General features: G+C 32.5%; 2 protein-coding genes across 6 annotated transcripts in view; one reads left to right on the forward strand and one right to left on the reverse strand.

Moving 5' to 3' along the window:
- LOC143184129 (uncharacterized) overlaps positions 1–20,292 on the forward strand; it is a 24,205-nt gene continuing 3,913 nt past the window's right edge. The window contains exons 1-2 of one of the 5 annotated variants that reach the window (XM_076386150.1): positions 13,948–14,088; positions 17,728–17,963. In XM_076386150.1, coding sequence (XP_076242265.1) covers positions 17,884–17,963 — 80 coding nt within the window. In that variant the 5' untranslated portion in view covers positions 13,948–14,088; positions 17,728–17,883. Of the gene's footprint in view, positions 636–13,929; positions 14,089–16,555; positions 16,976–17,034; positions 17,403–17,475; positions 17,964–20,292 lie in introns of those variants that run through there. The other 4 variants (XM_076386149.1, XM_076386148.1, XM_076386151.1 and 1 more) reach the window with 4 other exon arrangements.
- Positions 7,480–20,292, reverse strand: part of Alpha-man-ib (alpha-Mannosidase class I b) — a 23,292-nt gene continuing 10,479 nt past the window's right edge. Inside the window, exon 12 of the mRNA XM_076386144.1 lies at positions 7,480–7,770. The gene's annotated coding sequence lies outside the window, so the exon portion shown is untranslated. The remainder of the gene's footprint in view (positions 7,771–20,292) is intronic.

Here is a 20,292-nt window from a genome sequence, read left to right on the forward strand (position 1 = left end):
TAAACCATGAGTTGGGAAGAGGATTTTAAGTCTACTACGCTCGCCTTCACACTTGTGCATTGACGTTTAAGCTACATACAATTAAAAACAAGCTTTAACATCGATCAAATATACCGTTGATTTCTTTCTTTCATCGAATTCATTTGCGGTAATGAATTTTTCGTTCGTTTTGAGACGATAAATACATTGCACAAAATATTCAGATTATATGTACTTTAAAAGTCGTTCACATTCTTATTGTGTGGGACTTGACATTTGGATTGATGCGTTACGACAAAATCGGACGCGACACGGATGAACGATATGGAAGGCTCCACAAAGCATCGCGATAACAGAAACTGACAGGAGGAAAGGTCGGGAGGTGATAATGAACGCGCGCGAAAACCTTGAACGACGAACGTGTGTGGCGACAGACAAATATGTACTTATGATCTAATAAGAGAAGGTGAGGAGATGGTCGCGTGAGGAATGCAACCAGAGATCGAAGAGAACTTCAGTGACCACTAACTTTTGAGATCGTCATCGTAGCTACAGCTTTCTTTTTTGTCATGCGACAACCAAGACACAATGAAAAACGGGATAATTACTACACATGCTGATGTTTATACAGAGGAAATTTCCTGCTCAACAGATAGGTAAGATTTTTAATCTTTTAAAGTCATCGATCAACGATCATTAATCATCCTGATTCATTGGCTGACGATTTTTTCTAAACGGGGTCGTTAGAATTGACGTAACCCGTAATATTTCTCATTCTTGTTCCCAGCAATCGTTCTTTTTATGTGAGCGTAAAATATATTGTCGTTCGCAATGAAAATTTGTAACACTTTTAATAATAGTTAGATCAATTTTAGAAATATTTAACAAGAATTTGATGTTAATATTCAATAACTGTGTGACAGCAATTCAGAGTTCAGAAAAAGAAGATAAAAATTAACCCTTCGATTGCTATTGACGTCTCTAAGCGTTTTAAAAAGTGAACTATTGAGCATTCATTAAACAGCGTTAAACACTTATTATCATCGAATATGTCTAATAAATTGAATTATACGATCTTCGCCAGTGTTGGATATATTTCAAATAAGAAGTAGTGGAAATAATTATTGAAATAATTGTACTTAAATGAAATAGTATTTGAAGATTTATTTTATTTAATATTAGTAGTTACAACTGTAGGAAATATTTATTTAAAATATATTTAATTTAATAATAGAAATCATTTTTTAGGTTCAGAAATAATTATTTGAAATAATATTTTGTGGATCTAAACTTACAATGATTAAAGGAATATTTTTGCAAATTAAATGTATATTGTTATTAAGTACATATAACTTATATTGTGAGATTGAATTTTAATGACGGAATTAAGTACTGTGCCAAAATGTAATTGCGCATGTAAATACACATTCCTTTATACAAAAAAATTGTATAAATGTGAGTGATTTTTTATAACAAATAATACAAATAGAAAAAGTGTTTTTTAATCCTTGGATCTTAAATAGAGGATTAAAAATAATTTAGAAATGGAAAAAGGAATATGTACATAAAAGAAATGTATACGTATAATACGAAATATAGATGAAAAAAGTAAGAAAAAACTTGCAAATGTCTTATTAAGATTTTGTTTAATTTTTTGCAAACATTCATACACTTGAAACTTTTTAAGATTTTTTTATCTTCGACCTAAGCAATCGAATATAACGAATATTACGAAAATAATTTGACTTGCACATAAAATCAAAGAAGTTTTTATTTGAATTAATAATTTCAATATCAAATAAATATTTTAACTAATACAAATGAATTATTAATTCATATTAATCAATTTTAACACAGTTTATGCAAATATCTTTGTGTTATGTAAATATTTGTATTTAATATAATGAAAAACAGGATTACCTAATTGTTTTATCCATTGCTTCTTGAAGTGGGTGTTTTCGTTCTTTGAATTAATCGCCACCTTGGAGGGTGGTGAAAATATCTAAAACTTATATTTAAAAAAAGAGGAAGTTGCTATTAACACAAGTGTTTCTCAGACGGAGTCAGATTCAAATCGTAAATATTAATGGAAGATATAAAAAAAGAATTAGATATACATTATTAGTTTAAAAACAATTATTTAGGTAAAAAATGGGTTTCCGACGTAATATGTTGTGACAACTGCTTTAGTTGAAAAATAGTTGAAACTACTATATCGTCTATAACTCTCGATCCAGCTGAATAGAAGTCAAATTCCCAAGTAAAGATGGTATTTATCTATTTCTTATTTCGTACTTTTTCATAAACATTCAATATGTCTGTATAAAAAAAATTAATGAAAACTTAATGAAATATAAAACATAATAAATAACACAGAATAACTTACGATTTCTTAATTAATAATTGGAGACATTTACACTCGGAATATTGCAATAATCGAAAATTCATATTTTCGATCTATAGAACCGTAACCCAAGGTTCTATTAAAATTTACAATTTTTACAATAAAATTGGACAAAACCTCGACATTAACGCACTCTATTAAATGTTAACATCTCATACCAGACGATCTTACAATTACAGTTCTCATTGTTGAGACTTTCGGGTATAAGCCGAGTCCTGATGCTGTATCAGTGTGTCTTTTGACCCCCTGATGAAGCTAATTGCAATGTTTGCAAAACGTTGGGAAAATAATTCCACTAGGACACGGCTTACACCCGAAAGCCTGAACAGTGAGAACTGTATGATGCCGGGTCGTGAAAGCCTCAAATCCCTGATCTTACAATTAGATATCATGTAACTTGTACGAAGGTAAAGAAGTAATTTAATATAACAGCTTTGAAGGTAAACGAAATGAATATGCACAAAGTCGAACGAGCATTACACTTTGCGGTACTATTTTGAATTACATATACAATGTAAATTTGAAAGTATATATCTTTTCTTTATGGTGTCTATGTACATCGCAAGTGCAACTGCCAAATATGACTGACAAGGCCCTGTATTGGAATTCGTTAGATGTATTTGAAAAGAATAATACCCGTCACTTGAATCGATGACAAATCGGTTTGTCAAATACTTACTTCAGCTATTGTACAGTATATAACATATTATAATAATTTTTATAATCGCATCATTTGTATTATTTGTCTACGTCTGTGTTCATGATGTAGAATTTTAATCGGTATTGTAGTTTTTGTAAAAACTTTTTGGAAGAAACAGACGCAGACAGTTTCATTTTTTACCTTGTCTGTATGCACTGCTTTAAAACCGGTTTCACGTGTTACGTTCTTTAAGTGTGTACGTCTTAAAGGACAGAATAAATCACAAGCTGAGAGTCGCCAGACGTCCCAACAAGGTCTAAATATATTGTCATTCTATAAAAAAAAACGATGACAGCATGTGTAATCATACAGTTTTACTTACATTTTAATAATTAGGTTGTTAAATATAAATTGAATGAATTCTTCTGACCCATTATCCCAAATAACATGCGACGTCTTGAAGACATCTATTTTATGTCCATTTTATGCTTGAACATCTTGCATCATAATTTGGACGTCTTAAAAACATCCAACAGCATTCATTAAACACCAATGTTTGCTGAATTCTACATAATTATTATAATGATACTAATTGTTACGATGCTAAATTTTATCTAAATTCGTATAAAAACTAAATAATTAGTTGGAATATAATTAGTATTCATACATACTAACTACATATTACTATTCCTAATTGTTTCCTTGGAGTTTCGGATTTCTGTTTATAACTTTTTAATAAAGTGTTAAACAATCTATATTCATATAATTGATCTAAACCCATATAGAATGTATTGACAAAGTTTGCCACCTTAAACCTGGGACACTTGTATAGTAACATCTTATTAATAATAATAAGTAAATAATAAATAATAATAATTTACTATTGTACGAAGAGGAATGAAAAGTGACTTTAATACATGTAGGAAGAAAGTGTCAAAATGACTTTATTAGGATAAAGATTGTTTTGTTATAGATATGTATGGATATTACATGATAATTTATCATTTAACGTGGTGGGGAGTATGTCAAAAAATAATTTAATATTTTCACTGCTATTTTATACATATTTTGTTAATAAAATGATATTAAAATTAATTTTATATTCTTCCTGAATTGCTTATCAATCGCTTGTGTTTTTATTGGCTTATAAATATCGTAGAAAACTTCATTTATGGTGCATAGAATACATAATAAACCTTCATTGACGGAAAAAAAAGAGGATTCATTGAAGATAGCAAGAATACATCCGGTCCTTAATATGTCAAACAACGGTAAGGTTATACGGTAACAAGGAGGGTGCATTTGATTAAGACCGATATACATTCATATCGAGAAGCAAATGATTCTGATCATTAAATTGTGACGGTAGCAATTTTTTCAACTAGATACATTGGGTCTTTGCAGATAATTTAAAAGGGATCTTGGGGAGTATCATATTTGTCTTTGAAATTTTAATACTATTAATAGATCAATAGATAATATTGATAGAGGAAGGTGACCAAACTCGGACCTTTCCACTTATGTCGGACCTCCGATTTCTTTCGTTAAATGTATGTTGCATTCAAGTGATGTGCCGCATAATTATTTTAGAATAATGTCACAAAACAATGAAATCACTTGCATTCATTTGTTATTCAACATTAGTGAATGACGAGTTAATTTTCATTTTTCTGATTCGTGAAATTAGCTCGCTATACCTTGGTAGATTTGCATTCTTTCCGTAAGAAAAATGGATTTTCTTATGAAAAGAGCACTAGTTAGTGGAGTACAACAGGATTTTTATTTATAACGATTATTCCTGTCATAATTTCGTTCATCAAATCTGAGAGGAAAGAATGCACTGTTGGTGGTTGACGACATGATTTCTGTCATTTTGAAATTGGCTCCAGCTGATTTTCCTTTAGGATACGAATCATTTCAATTAGTTGCCAAGTGTTCTTTTATCGGGACATGAATGTCATGAAACAGGAAAGTGTTCTTGATAATAAGGGAGAAGAGCATAATATATGTAACATACCAAAAATTATTCAACTTCTAACAGAATAACGCAAAATTTTGTATAATTTCGTACAAATAAAAAGTTAAATAATTAATTATTTGTATTTACTTTTAGATTCGCTCTTTAATATATTATGAATCATTTTCATGTATACGGTATTATTCGACCTTTTGATTATGCCGATATTCTTGTGCTGAATTTTAAATACTCATAACTTCTGCCTATTGCCAAAAAGCTTAAGGTTGCAATAAGCCGTTCAGTCGGCAGTCCATTATTTCTAAAGATTGTATCTTCTTCTTTAATGTATAAAGCAATTAATGTAAATAATTTATTAAATATTGCAACATCTATTCGTAAATAATTTTGAAAATCTTTTTGGTTCCTGGACTTTCAATTCTTTTAACAAATTAACATGACCATATGTATAAGCTCCAATTAAAAAGCCATTGTTTCACTCTCTTGGACTACCTTTTTCTTTTAAATAATAGTTCGCTATCAAGGTCAACGATAGCAATAGGGCTTTCTCTTGTGTTCATTGTACCAACACATAAACTCTTTCGTGTCGTGGCAATTTACATACTGAATCAGTGAGTTCTTCCATAGATTAAAAATCTTCGAGGAAAAATAGAAATGATGAGCGACCAAATAAATCACGTGAAAGAACGTAGAATTTGGATATTGAATTGGCACGCATTCCTTTTATGATAAACTGCAAGAGTAATAACTGTCGAAAAGAAGTTCTACGTTAGTGGACAACGAAGAGATTATACATATTCCTCTCATATATTGAAAGAAAAAAATTACGCGAAATTCAACGGGACAATTACCGAGTTAGTGAATGACGACGTGATTAGGAATGCTTTGACTTTTCCGAAGGAAAGTATTGATGGGAAAGATAACATGCTTTCTTCACGGAAAGAATGCCAGTACGACTAGTGACTAGCTATTGTTTCACTGTGTCTTTTGTGCGACATAATTTGATTTCTAAATTATTAAGCATTAATTTGTCAGCTCTAATTTGCTCAAATAAGGTAGAAGTAACAATCTGCATAATTTTTCAATGAATATATTTCCAAAACAATTCTTTTTTCCTAAATCGGATCATTAAACATATAATTTTATGTTCCTACAATGACTGGCAACAACGTTTTGTGAGGATTTTGGTTGTCAAATTGTTATGATGAGTCATGGATCAAGTGTCTACAATGCAATAATTGCATGGCTATAGAATGTTCAGGAAGAGGAAAAAATAAATATATTTACGACTTTTGCGAACAAAATTAACAAAGAAAATTTTTAAACTTGTCGTAAATAAATTATCTTATTACGTAACCAAAGTCTATTTTTATTTTCTCCACAAAAAATATTCATGTTAGTCAGTCTTAACATGTGAGAAATAGGAAGTCTGACTTTAGAGCCCTTTTCCTAAACCATCATTTTTGACACAACTTCGTAAATTCAAAAATGCTCGCCACTGTATTTTTTTTTTAATTAATGAATTAATGAATTCTGTCAAGGCTAGTTTCCATATAACTAATCAAAGAAATTTTTACCATTAAAATATTAATTTTAATGTTAACATGAAAATTATGCAAGAAGAAGAATTGGGAGTCCCACTTTGGTCACTTTCCTCTATTATTATTATCTTCGAAATTTTCTGTATCGCCATAGAAATTTTAATACGTTCACTGTTTACTCTCTCAGTATAACATGCATTACTACAGATTATATATCATATGCACAGTTGTGTAACAATGTTCATTTTTTTACCTTTGCTACGTTTGAGAGATAAATATGTACATACAAAGCCACATAAACTATAGGCGTCTCCTGTTACCTATCAATATATGTACTCGGCACAAGACAACTTTCATTAATAAGATTATTAAGTTTCTATTATATAATGACTATCTTGTTGTCAATCACGCTCTTTTACTTCTTTCAAACACCATACATTAAGTGTGACATTTTTATAATTTCTAGAAACTGTTTTGTAATACACATTGTTCAGAATAAACGGCAATGTAATCGCGTGATTAAAGAGTTACGATTACTGAGATGCTATAAATCTATCATTGGCGTCAGTTATTCCAATTTATACAATTTTGGAGATGTGTTTTAAAGATTAACAGTAATATAAACTAACCCTCGAACAGTGGATCGCCTTGATGAACAAATGGCCAACTCCGTGTCCATTCTAAATTCTGATCGAAACTTTTTCATTACCTACATCGCATTTGAATACATGGATTTTGATTGAAGTTTGCGTTATTATTATTACACTTGTAAATTCTTTATTTTTTACTATCACTTATTTGCATAGGATCATATAGATATTATTAGTATTATTATCTGCTGTTATCCATCAATATAATTAATGTGTAAAGTACACTTTTGTTTATTAGAATAATGTGTATGGCACATACATACATGCAAGACAATTATGACATTTTTGTATATAGGTATTTATTAGATATTTAAATATTATTGCCGATACAAAAATTATCTACATCTTGTATGTTATCGCTGACTACTTACAGGGAGAGTGCCTTAAATCGGGATACCGATTTAAGAGAGAACAGTCGCTTGAATTTGAACTACCTTAGAATAGATGCATTTTTTTCATTTGATAACAGCTCAAGTACTTCGAAATGTTTGGGTTCAAAAAATATATTTTTGAAAGTTATACAGGTCTTTCCGACGCACCTTTTCCTGAACGGTGACTATGAAAGCGCTTGTGTATCATATCTAAAATGAGAAACTGATTCAGCACTGAATTAAACATATTAATAGCTATATGGTATTCAACAGGATTTTTAAAATTCAGAGAAGTAAAGGAATAGTATACCATAGTTTAAGTAATGACGCATCGGCCGATTTCATCAAATTATCGAAGCTTCAACATTCGATATTTCGAAAACTATTTGAGATAGGCAATTAAAATTGGACATACTTTACTTTCTAGAGACTATTAACAATGCTATAAATTTGAAAAAAATCTGTGACAATATGTAACAACGCTTCAATTTCATTTTTTATTGTTTAACTTTAAGTATGGAAAAATCTAAGACTAACGATTCATCAATGAAAACAATGTTTTCATCAATGAAAAAAATCATTTCTCTGATTCTTTGCTTTGGCACAAGTTACGTATAGCAGCTATCCTTCCGCGACTCTTAAGCCTTGTTCAGATTAGTCAAGTTACTGGAATTCAAGCAGCTTGAATGTAAGTGATTTGAATCAACTTGACCATTGTGAACCTATTATTTTATTTGACTCGAAATATCCTTTCAAGCTTCAAGTGAAGTTGACACTCTGTCAACTTTTCCTTTCCTTAAAATACACATTAATTAATATGTACTATGATGTATATGTTACGAGACGGGGCTGAGTGCAACGCTTGAGACCGGCGAGTGTGTGTGTAATTTTCACACAGGAATACGGAGTCAGTTTATAATTATTAGTAAGGTGCGCAGACGAACCTGACGCAAAGTCAGGACGAACCTGAACCGCCGTGGGTTGAAACTTCGTGAACGAACCCGATGCGAAATCGGGGAGTCACTAGGATTGAAATTCACAGACGAACTCAACGCGGAGTTGAGGAGCCGCTATGAAGTTGGTAGAAACGCAGACGAATCTGGCGCGGAATCAGGGAGCTGCTAGGAGGTTGGTAAACGATAAAACAGACGAACCTGATGCAAAATCAGGAAGCTGTTAGGATGCGGACGAACATAATGCGAAATTAGGGAGTCGCAGGATGGGTAAGTTTCCGTGGACGAACCTGATGCGAAATTAGAGAGCCACCAGACAGTAAGACTACTTTGAATATTTGGTGATACAGACGAACCTAATGCAAAATTAGGGAGCCGTAGGATTGTTAATTTGGGCCCGTATATTATATTTCGTGTGGGAACGTTCGATTGTTACTAAGAAGGATTGTGGAGTTAGAATGCTAGTTCAAACTTTAACGCACTGGCAATGCGGGCTCGAGTGATTGAAAATAATGCCAGAATAGAATTTATGTCGACTCGCGGATCCTATAAGGTTTGCTCCGATTCGAAAGGGAACTTTAGCCCGATCTGACAATATAATCGATTCTGGAGTATATGACGCGACGTTAACTCTGAACGTGACGATATAATTCTGATCCCTAGATGGTTAAAATCAACGGGTTTATATAGGCCGAAAAATGAGTGGGGATGCATAAAATTTTCTAAATAAGAAGGTTCAGAAGTTACATCATACTCCCCGGCATTACGGTTACAGTGCATCTATTATGTACGATAAGCAAGTAGGCAAGAGGTTCTTCATTGCCAGATAAAAGCTTCATTGAAAAGTCTTCGAAAATAGTGCATATGAGATGCATCCTTAACATATACATACTGTAGCATACTGGGCAAACTGTAAGTAAATGGACTAACATGAACGTCAAGGAAACTGTCAAAAGTTCATATCTCGTTTGAAAAATACATAACTAAATAACCAGCATGAATCACCTCTTCCGACGCCATGTTTATTATCTTGGGATGACAGCTTGAATTCAAGTTACATTCGAATTCAAACTACTTAAATTCAAGTAACTTGACTTGTGTGAATACAAACTATCAGGCTACTTGAATCCAAGTGCCTTGAATTCAAGTAACTTGACTAATCTGAACGAGGTTTTGGGGAGTTTACACACACACCAATATTTTGTCGTCGCCGAATCTGGCACTGGTCACTGATTCTTGCACACATACCGACTAACACGGTTATTCAAAAATTTATAATTCGTAATTTATTATCTTTATTATGCCTTAAGCGAAAATATAGAAAATGCGAAAGCCAGTATTGGATACACCCACTTTTAGCGGTGAGATGCATTGATTCGCATTAACATGTACTATAATGTTATGCATATAAAATGCAGCATTTCATTTAAAAAGACTAAGTTGACCTTAAAATCTTCCTAATTTTTCAATCTACAAAAAAAATATTTATATGTCGGCAAAATGCCGGCGTGTGTGCAAACGCCCTTATAGTGAAAAATGCTGAATAGGATTCAATCATGTTCGACAATCATTAGTTTCAGAAACTTGTATTCTTGCTAAAAGAAAATTTTTTAAACATTTATTATAACTATCATAACAATAGATAAGAACATCTGAATGCTTATAATTTTTTAATAAAGCATTTTTGGACATAAGGTTATGTGAACTTTTCTTTCCATTCGTCTTCATTAATACGTAGTAATATAAGTTTCTCCCCGACTTTTTTGGACACCCCGTAATTACATTCGAACTACAAATTACTCGTGCATTCCGACTTCCGTATGTATCTGGTGAAACGTATCCTCAGCTCCATTTGTCTATCACTTATTATTGATACTGATAACACATATACATAAAAAACAGAAGGAATCGATTGGTTACATATCTAAGACGATTTAATGAAAAATATAAAATTTAACATTTTCATCATTGGAAAATTCTCATTGTGAATTGGAGATACTTGGCCCAAGTATACACATGATAAAGAGAAGTCCCCTTCGACCGATTTTAAGAGACCTTCAATGAGAAAGCATAATATCGTTGCCAAGAAAGTCCAACTTTCACGGAACGGATACGAATTAGACATCGAACGCAGAGTAATGGAATAGTAACAGAAAAACAGATATCTAACTTATTATAAAGCAAATGAATAGTTGCAAATATAAGGATCTTAGTAATTAATAAATGGAGAATCATATCACAACAATTTTTGGAAATGATTTTGCCATTTTATAGAAGATTATGTTTCCGTTCATATTATGGAGGCAGTAATTGGGATTTTTATTCTTTTTAATTTCGGGTTCTGGACTGGCCAGCAAGATATCCGGATATGAATATTATCGAGGAGAACTGGGGAGACCTTGTAAGACTTGTATCCCTTTAAAGACAATGATGAGTTAAACCATTGCTGTGCATATGGGTAATAACAATTTCGAAAACCGTAAAAAAATTATTTAGATCTCTACGAAAATAGATCATTGGTGTTATAGAACATGGAAAAGACTCAATGAGACATTCAAATTTAAACAAAATTAATAATAAATTCTTTTATTGTTGCCATTTTTTAAAGAAGTGTGCTATCATTTATAGTCCCTACTCGTTTCTGTGTTTCTGTTTTCTTATAGGCAACTAATTGGAATTGTCAAACTAAATTACTTTTTTATGTTTATACAAGGTATAAGTTATATGCCCTTACTACTTTTATGTTATTATAATTATAATATAAGAAATTAAATATAACACCCGTATGCTATCTTTTTGTCCGATTGTGTAGGTCAACGACCTACATGTGCCTCTTTTGAATACCTACTGTAGTACTGTAGCTCCTAGGCTTTAATTGTCAGTATTAAAATTTATTTACAATAAAGCTATCGTTTTGAAAACAAATATTTTTATATAGGTTTCTACTACATTCCATACATTCATGCATTACTATATACATTCTAAACATAATACAATAATGATACTTAATATCTAGTATTTATAATGTATATTTTCACTGTATATAGACAGTAGAATACGGGACAGTCACGCTCAGCCATCACCACCGATCGACAGCTAACGACCAAATTTCAAACATTAAAATGACAGGTTCAATACAGTAATTATATGTAAGAAATAACTCATAGTAGGTTATTTGCAAGTAACATTATTATTTCTTAGATATAATTACTACATTGGACCCATCATTTCTGCGTCTGAAATTTAATCGATGGCTGTCAATCGATGCGTAACTATGTACTCTCTACGTCTACTCAGACATATTTCACGTGCCCCTTAGGGGTTTTTCCACAATAATTACTATCTCAAAAACGAAGCCTCAAATCCGAGTTCATCATTCTTTATGTTCGTCTTATTTTGACTTATGAAGACTACAGAAGCAAAACTTGATAAGTCATATTTCTTAAATTTTACAGCAGAGCGATTTTAAAGTTTGAAACAGAACACTAGAAAATAATAAAAACGAATCATGCAATCAGTGCAGCCAACGTTCTTCAATAACATTATTAGAAATTATTTACTAACGTTGAGTTTCTCGTTGACTTATTAAATTATATTTTTGTTTTACACCGACTTGTCAAATTATTTTTATGTATGTACATCCATTATGAAAATGTTCACTTATTTTTAGCTACCAGATGACAAAAACAGAACAGAAAATCGCCAAAAGTAGATTTATCATGTTCTTCCCCTATGGTCTTCATATAAAATTACTCTTTGAAACTTTTGACACCTGTTGGTGAATACCTAATAAAGGATGTGGCGTTCGAGCACTTCTGATACGCGAAATATGGCTTCCTTCACGTCTAGAAATGGCCACTAGTGGTCTACAAAGGATGTAACAACTATACGTTGAAATATTCTACAGGATAGTATGGGAGCTCAAATGGAATATAAAATGTACTATGACATAGTGTCCGATCTGTTCTCCATTTTGCAATAATAATGCAGACATATATCTACGACTGAAAATTTGGATACCAAAATTGCAGTATTTACAATTTAAATATTTAAAAGAAAACAGAAAAGTCCTTTTTCCATATTGGGTGTCGAACCCAGAATCTGTCATTTAGAAAGAAATCATCGTCAGCAATTACCCAACAGCATTCGTTTTTTAACAACAGACTATTATTATTTTCTAAGTACATATATATGGACAATGTTTTAATTGTTCATAAAAGATACACATAGAGATATTCCTCAAAATGGCATCACTTGATCTCAAGATTCATCTCTCAAAATTTCATAAAAATCTCTGGGAACCGCATTAGTAGCGGATTTACGCTCAGATACTAAGTGGTTACCTTGGGTCCCATAAGACAGGGATCCCCCATATAACAATATAAATATGCATCATTTAACCAGAAATTCCACGTGTAAATGAACAGAATAGTATTAGCAACCACTGCCAAAAATTTCAAGCAAATCGAATGATAATGTACACCAGTTTTGCGGAATCTTAATGTTATGTATTTAATTTTGCATAAAAATAAAGCAATACATATGCTGCATAATTTATTTATTTTAATAGCGCTTCAGAAATTTGAAACGTCTTGAGCCTCTTAAAGACTAGATCCGCCGCTGCCTCTTTTTTACAAATCGAAAAAAGAAAATATTTGGACAAATGAAAAAATTGTGCCTGGTTTGTGTCGCTTACCGGTAACTAGAATAGTTGAATCTCAACGTTTCAAGAGCGAGAGAGTAAGGGTCACATCTGCCTTCTCTCTTGATTTCTCGCAACTGTTCGAAATGCCGAGCTTGCGTAGATATGACTGATATAGTCGCTTTTCGAATCTGTAACCATAAAGTGACTCCATCTCGCCTTCATTAGACAGCCACGTGTCTGTAGGTAATATTATTCTTATAACAAAAACAGTAACAGCAGATACCGACTTGTCAATTTTAAAAAGTCACGTGACTATTGTACCCCCTTAATGGATTAAAATTTAAATTTAGAATGTTTTCAGTAATATCTAATTTGAATTCCTACCACTCGTAGCATTGTAATCTTATTTTAGACTGAATCGATAATGTCGGGTGTGACACGAAACTGGTAGGGCGGCTCGTGAACCCCCCCGAACACATGCAGAAAAATACATTGAATGATAGTTCTATTTTATACTTCGTTAATGATTGTAGTCAATGTTTACTCTGCATCATCAACATGTGTAACCTTTGAAATCAATGTCAAAGGTTAACGTTGATTCAGCAATCGACATCGATTTCACGGGCACAAGGATGTTTCTTAATATCCATCTTAAATCGAAGACCGCCATTCGACTAAGTTTGGCATCTGCCCTCACCTGCTCCCCCTCTTTAGCGACGCTTCGCTTGTCTCCCGTTGCCTCGTTGTCAGTCTTTAGTGTATCTGGCTGCCTATCGGTGGTCAGAGTCGGGATGCTGTGTAATTTCAAGCTGACGTTAGGTCGTTCGTGAACGCGTGAACAAGTGTAGCAGTTTGTCTCGATCGTTATTAACCAATTTAAGTTGAAGTAATGCGTTTTAAGAATCCTTTACCACAGCGTGGCTCCTACGAGTAAGTTTCAGCATGCCAATCCTCCCTGATTTCGAGGTTAAGCATTCTTTTCCCACCCCTCTGTCTTCCCGGGGAATTTCGGCTCTCTTGTTCTCGATTCCGCTGACTACTTGACTTTGTGATTGAATAGTGCGTTTGCTTATACAAAATTCTGATGTACGATTTTTTTGTGAAATAATTTTGCAGTATTAAGAAAAAAAGAAACGGTGTTCGTGTTTGTTATAACGTTTGCATTGGTTAGAATTTTAATGGGAAATAATTGATGGTCCAATTATTAAATAGTCAGTCAGTGATTCGGTAAAGTGAATTGCCCTTCGCTGCCGACAACAAGATAAATAGTTTACAATTGTGCAGATAATTACAAAAGTGGTTTAAGTGAAAAATCTAAAAACGTAAATTTATCGTTTATGTCGTATGGTATCGATTGTCATTACAAAATAAACGGTAAATTTAATTTTTTTAAATTTCTTGTTTAGGTCACTTAATAATTACCGGCGTAATTATGGTTGCAAAAATAGAAGAGGTAGAGGGACGGAGGAGGATGATTATGAAATATTTAATTGTAATTAGTTTCTCAGATTAGAAATTAGTTTTAAAGTTTTAAATGATGTGTGCATGCATTGTGTATTATAGTCTGACTTTAAAACAGTTGTTCTCTTTTTTTCAAAGGATTGCTATTGTGAGTTCTGGTATATGTATAAATATGTATTACTGTACATAAAAAACCGGTTTCGGCGTAACACCATCTCGAATTCTTCTACAGGTCCACAGGCTCTGCGGAGTCTCCGAAAGTTTTAGACCTTTCAGTTGCGACATTAATAATAAATTGTTCACTTATATAATTTCTGAAAAGTGATACTAATCCCGAGCTGCGGTTTTGCGAAACTTTCATTCGCCGAACGTTCTTTTTTTCAGGTATCCGCGTAAGATCCTTTTACTCATAGGTATTGTTGAACCATATTACATGTCGTGTGTTTAAATGAAATGTAAATCTACTTATAAAGGAAATAACTTAAAATCAGAATTAGTATTATTTTTTCAAAGAAATCATATTTGGAAGGCATGTACGTAGTAAGCCTTTGTCTGCAACCGTTTTCTTTTTACTGACGCCATCTAGAACTAGGTCCATGCATTTGCTCGTATATTTTTGTATTTTAAAAAATTCAAAACAATTTTGAAATACTCTTCCAAGTTTCTAGAACGTCATCCAGTAGTTTTTATTGTTATATGTTACCATAATTTGTTCAAAAATTCAAGAACAGAAACGGTCTGGGTCATGTACAACCCAGGTTACAGATGGAAGAGTAAATGATAATTTCATTGTTAGAAAAGTAGTAAATGCAATGCATAGATGGTATAGATCATACCAGAACCAATACAACTTATTATCAAAGTACAATGAACATGCTACATAAACAATTGGAAACACAGCCTGTGTGTATTGGAAGGTGCTCATAAATGGGAAGATTAATATCTTTGATTGTAGACCAAGACGAAATAGGTCAGATATTTCTGTTTTCGATATATTCATGATCGAAGTTTTGAATGTTTATACTGTCTTACGGACAAATATCTTAGTATACACTCGATTTTTTAAACAACAGTTTTCTTCAGTTACTAATCTAATTTGAATGTAATCAAATTTATTAATCTAACTAATTTATGTCAAAAATATAAATTCCGTTTTGTAGTTTTCAATTAGGCCATAAATTAAAAATGATTGACTATAAGACAAGTTTATTAAAGCTTTTGTATTAAAATAAGAAGTATATTCTTAAGTTTGTCAGATTGATTTCTTCATTTACTGATAAAATAAAACTTTCAAAGTAAGAACTGCAGTCAAATAGTCAGTATTAGAAAGAGCGACTAAACTACATAAATAACGAAACAGAAAGTCTACAATTCTAAGAGATAGTGTTAGAAAACACTGTCAAATAATTTTTACGTTAAGTGCCGCTAATTTTTACGAGCATATGTGCTTCCGAGCCAAACTCTGAATCAATAGAAAACGAAACTTTAAAATAAATCCTTCCCTATTTTTACGTCAACTTATTTCCCTAATATTATAATAATTATATAACCAGTAATATCATATTTTATTATATGAACAGGGCATAGTGTTCTAACCAATTCGTTGTGGTTTTACGGATGACTGAATTTTGCATAGGAAGTTGGGGGAACTTTCCCTGCGGATACGGCCCTGCGGCCACGTGAAAACTACACACGCGAGTTGGGAGAATAGTTTTAGGCGTAGTGTAAGCAGTTCAACGTCGTTTGTAGATCGCTGCACAAGGCGTTAGTCTTCTAAGATATAGCGAAGAGATATTTAATCTACCTTATTGAAAAAGAAATTCTCTATTTTCGTTTAAGTGTTTTGTAAGAATAGTTCATATCACAGTGACATGTGATATAAATGCAAAAATTAATATCGCAATACGTCTTGTATACATAAACACGTTTGTGCATATAGTGATTGACATCCGTCAAACTAGTTCTACAAAACTGACGATATAAGACATTTTGAAATACCGTTAATACAGTTTTTTTTAAATTGCAAAGGAAAATTACTCCGTACAGAAATGTAAAAGTACTCTTCTTTTCGTAGTGTAGTATATTGCAGACTCATGGACTACGTAGATGCGATGTTGTTGCTTAAGCATTATTTCTTCTTTACATAATTATCTTCGTTTATTTGCATATTTATCGGTCTGTTTTTATTTTCTCCTTTGATTTCCGAGTTTGTAATTGATTTGAGAATTGCATCGCTGTGCTTACGTGCACAATAATATTCATTAGAAAATTCGTATTTTGATAAACAACTGAGGTTCGAATCTTTATGCAACGATGATTCAAATACTGGGACGATTAAGACCGCTATACATTTTTTGTAAGTACGACTAATTGTAAAATCCACCGTTATTCCTAGAGGAAATCGTTATTTTTTAAATTTACAACATTCACGTGACACTTCCGTTTTTCTGTCCATTTTCTCTTTATGATGCAATCGGGGTGCATTGCACGCCGCTCATTACATGTACGAAATTCCATCAAGCATGAAACGAAGAATTAGGCCTGCGATAGCATTGTTCCCATCGCGCAGGCGCACTACTTTGACGAGATCCTAGCATAGCTTCGCCGATTTCGACGGTGGCAGTTGAATTTAGCATTGCATGCGATTAATAAAGTTTATGACTGCACTCGCGATGCACAAGTGAGCGCGTGCTTCCACGTTTTATTGTATACAATCAATGAACAATGCTTGTACTTAATCGATAGAAACTGATGACCCGTGATTGTCCTTGATTAGTTGAAAGGTATGCGAGTGTGTCGTTAAGTTGTATTAAAAAATCTTTCTTCGTCGTTTAATTATGCAATCCCTTCTTTCAGCCAGAAGCAGTTAAACTTCTTTTTGCACGTATCGATGTTTTTTTTGTCACCTTGGTTTATATCGATTATTATTTTTGATTGATTTTTAAAGAGTTCACTCGCTGAAACGTGCATGCGTGTTACGTCTGTAATTGACGATGGGTGTGGAGGTTTGAGCGTTTGCCATGATGCGTGAGAACAGAAAAGAAATAAAGAGAACGCAAGATGAGCGCGATCAGTGACACCTGTATATGTGTACTTGGAACGGAACAGGAGGACAAGAAGGTGGCGTGAGATTCACAGCGGCCGAGGGAAAAAAGGATAGTCGATTCAAAAGACGAATTTTAAACCGCCGCATGTGGCGATTGATTAACACGTTGATTGATACTGAATGGCTCGTTGAACCAATCAACCATCGAGTTTCAAGAAATGGCTAAGCAACTGTCGTTTTATTCTACTTTGACATCGGAGGAAAAGAGTAGAATGCAACCTTGCTTGAAAGCTAGGTGGTATGTCTTCTTTACTAACACTTTCTACCAAGCGTTTAAAAGTAGCGATGAGCATTCGGACCTCGGTTTTAACCCTTTCACATTTTTTTAACGAGTCAAACTCGTGCACTTTTAAATACAATAGTACGTTCGCTGCCGATCACGCGCCACAATGTAGTGAGATTTCTTCACAAGTAGCTGCATACGCACCATCGAGTGATGGACCTATGTTCAGTTAACGGGAGCTGCATGATTGGCAGTTCGGGATATTCTGTCGTTTCAGATCGGTAGCGAAGGTAATCGTGTTACAAAAAAAAATTGTACGTAAAGGGGTTAAGGGGAGACACTACTCTGAGGTGTTAAAAATCAAGTAGTAATGTTGTAGAACTTTTTTGAATGAGATGTTTAGTTTTTCTGAGAGAATATAAATGAATGTTTCAGTTTTATTTGTCAGTGTTTTAAACGCAAGAATATTACAAAATGTCAGAGTTATTGGCTACTCATACTGGTAGAACATCGATTGTTGTCCGTTATACCAGATAAGATCTGGCTGGAAGGTCTGAAATAAATTTTTGTTAATTCATAAACTAGAAATATCTTACCTACAATAAGAACAACTAGGAAACTACTAATTGAAATTACTAAGAAAAGTAATGGTTTTTACTCCAATAAATCAATTTTGATCGCTTATAAAAAATCAAATAATTAGGATATCAAAACAATCGTGCAAAAAACTTTGCTGGTTTGCAATATTTATACTTTTGAAATATTAAAAAATAAAACTTAAACTCATATTTATATTCTTTCAGAAAGACTAGTAAAAAAAATTCTAAAACATTACTCATTTTTTGACGCCTTAGAATGGTGTTCCCCCTATAATTGATCCAAAGTAATTCAGTGTTATGAAAATTCAGATTGTTTCGTACTTTATTGTAAACAAGGAGTTGAAAAGTTTAATGAGTCTTAAATATTTTGGAACTACTGTCATATATCTTACTATTTTAAACCAAAAGTACATGTATATTAATACTTTAATTTTCAGAATTCTTATAAGCTTTAGACTTTAGATTATGTTCTTTTGAATAAAGGCCTCGTAAACGTTTCATTTAAGAATTTTCTGTTCTGAATAAAATTTATATTGATTGAAACATCACACATTCGAAGCGATTCGGCCGACTTTAAGTTCATCGTTACTTACAGAATGAATGAATGAATGAATGAGAGAGGAAGAAACGTAATAACATTCAGTCACGACGAAATTCAAACGTTCTGGGTTATGAATCTCCATAAAGCCAAACATTTGTGTAGTACAGTATTGTGTATCTGATCTTATCGGTGGACATATCGTTTCGAAAAATTAAATTATTTAGATAACATACTTCGTAGCAAAATTGAAGAATCGCTAATTTTGAACCGAAAAACTGTCAATTTTTTTAACTATTGCAACTTTGTGATAAAAAAAAAATGTACAGAAGTGTATCGAAACTTATTTTTAAGGTCAAAGCATCTACTTTCTTGCTCCTAAATTGAATTTCTTCGAAGATGCTTTTATACTCGAATACGTACTGAGAAAATGAAGGTGATTTTCTTCTCAAAAATTTTCGAAATTTATACGACTGTATGGAGTTTGACAAATTTTTTTCGCAATTCGTTTTATAGTAAATTCAAAGGTAGAACTCTCCCTTTTATAACGAGCCTTCTGAAGTTGATGTGTGATTTTTTGTTGCCGAGTTATCGGTACCAGTACCTTAGGTTACTCTAGTATTGGCAGCACGTTTTCATCCAAAGTACAATAATTCGGAAACGAGAAATCGCACATCAACTTTTTAGGGTTCGTTGTAAAGGGAAGATTTATATCTTTAAATGAAATAAATCACGAAAAAAATTTATTAAACTCTGTATAGTTGCTTGAATTTCGAAAATTTTCAAGGAAAAATGATCTTCACTTTCCCGCCTTGTATTCGAGTATAAAATCTTCAAAAAAATTTAATTTAAGAATGTAAATGTAGATATTTTGTCTTTAAAAATGAGTTTAGGTACACTACTTACTGTACGATTATTTTTTACAAAATAACAGCAGTTCAAAGACTGGCAACTTTTTAGTCCAAAATTAGTATTTCCTTATTTTTTCTATGAAGTGTAGAAATTCACTAATTTTCCCTTTTTACTTGATGTGTATACATATAAGGTGGTTTTATACATATACAGGACGGTTTTAAAGACAAAGGCGACGACCGAGAACCTTTGAATGTAAAGTAAATAAACATATTTGCCATCACGTAGTAGACTAATTTATGAATTTTCAATCATTTTTCCATAACAATTTTGATATTCACTTCGTTTATAACAG

The sequence above is a fragment of the Calliopsis andreniformis genome, chromosome 9 (genome assembly GCF_051401765.1).
Source record: "Calliopsis andreniformis isolate RMS-2024a chromosome 9, iyCalAndr_principal, whole genome shotgun sequence".
Classification (NCBI taxonomy): domain Eukaryota; kingdom Metazoa; phylum Arthropoda; class Insecta; order Hymenoptera; family Andrenidae; genus Calliopsis; species Calliopsis andreniformis.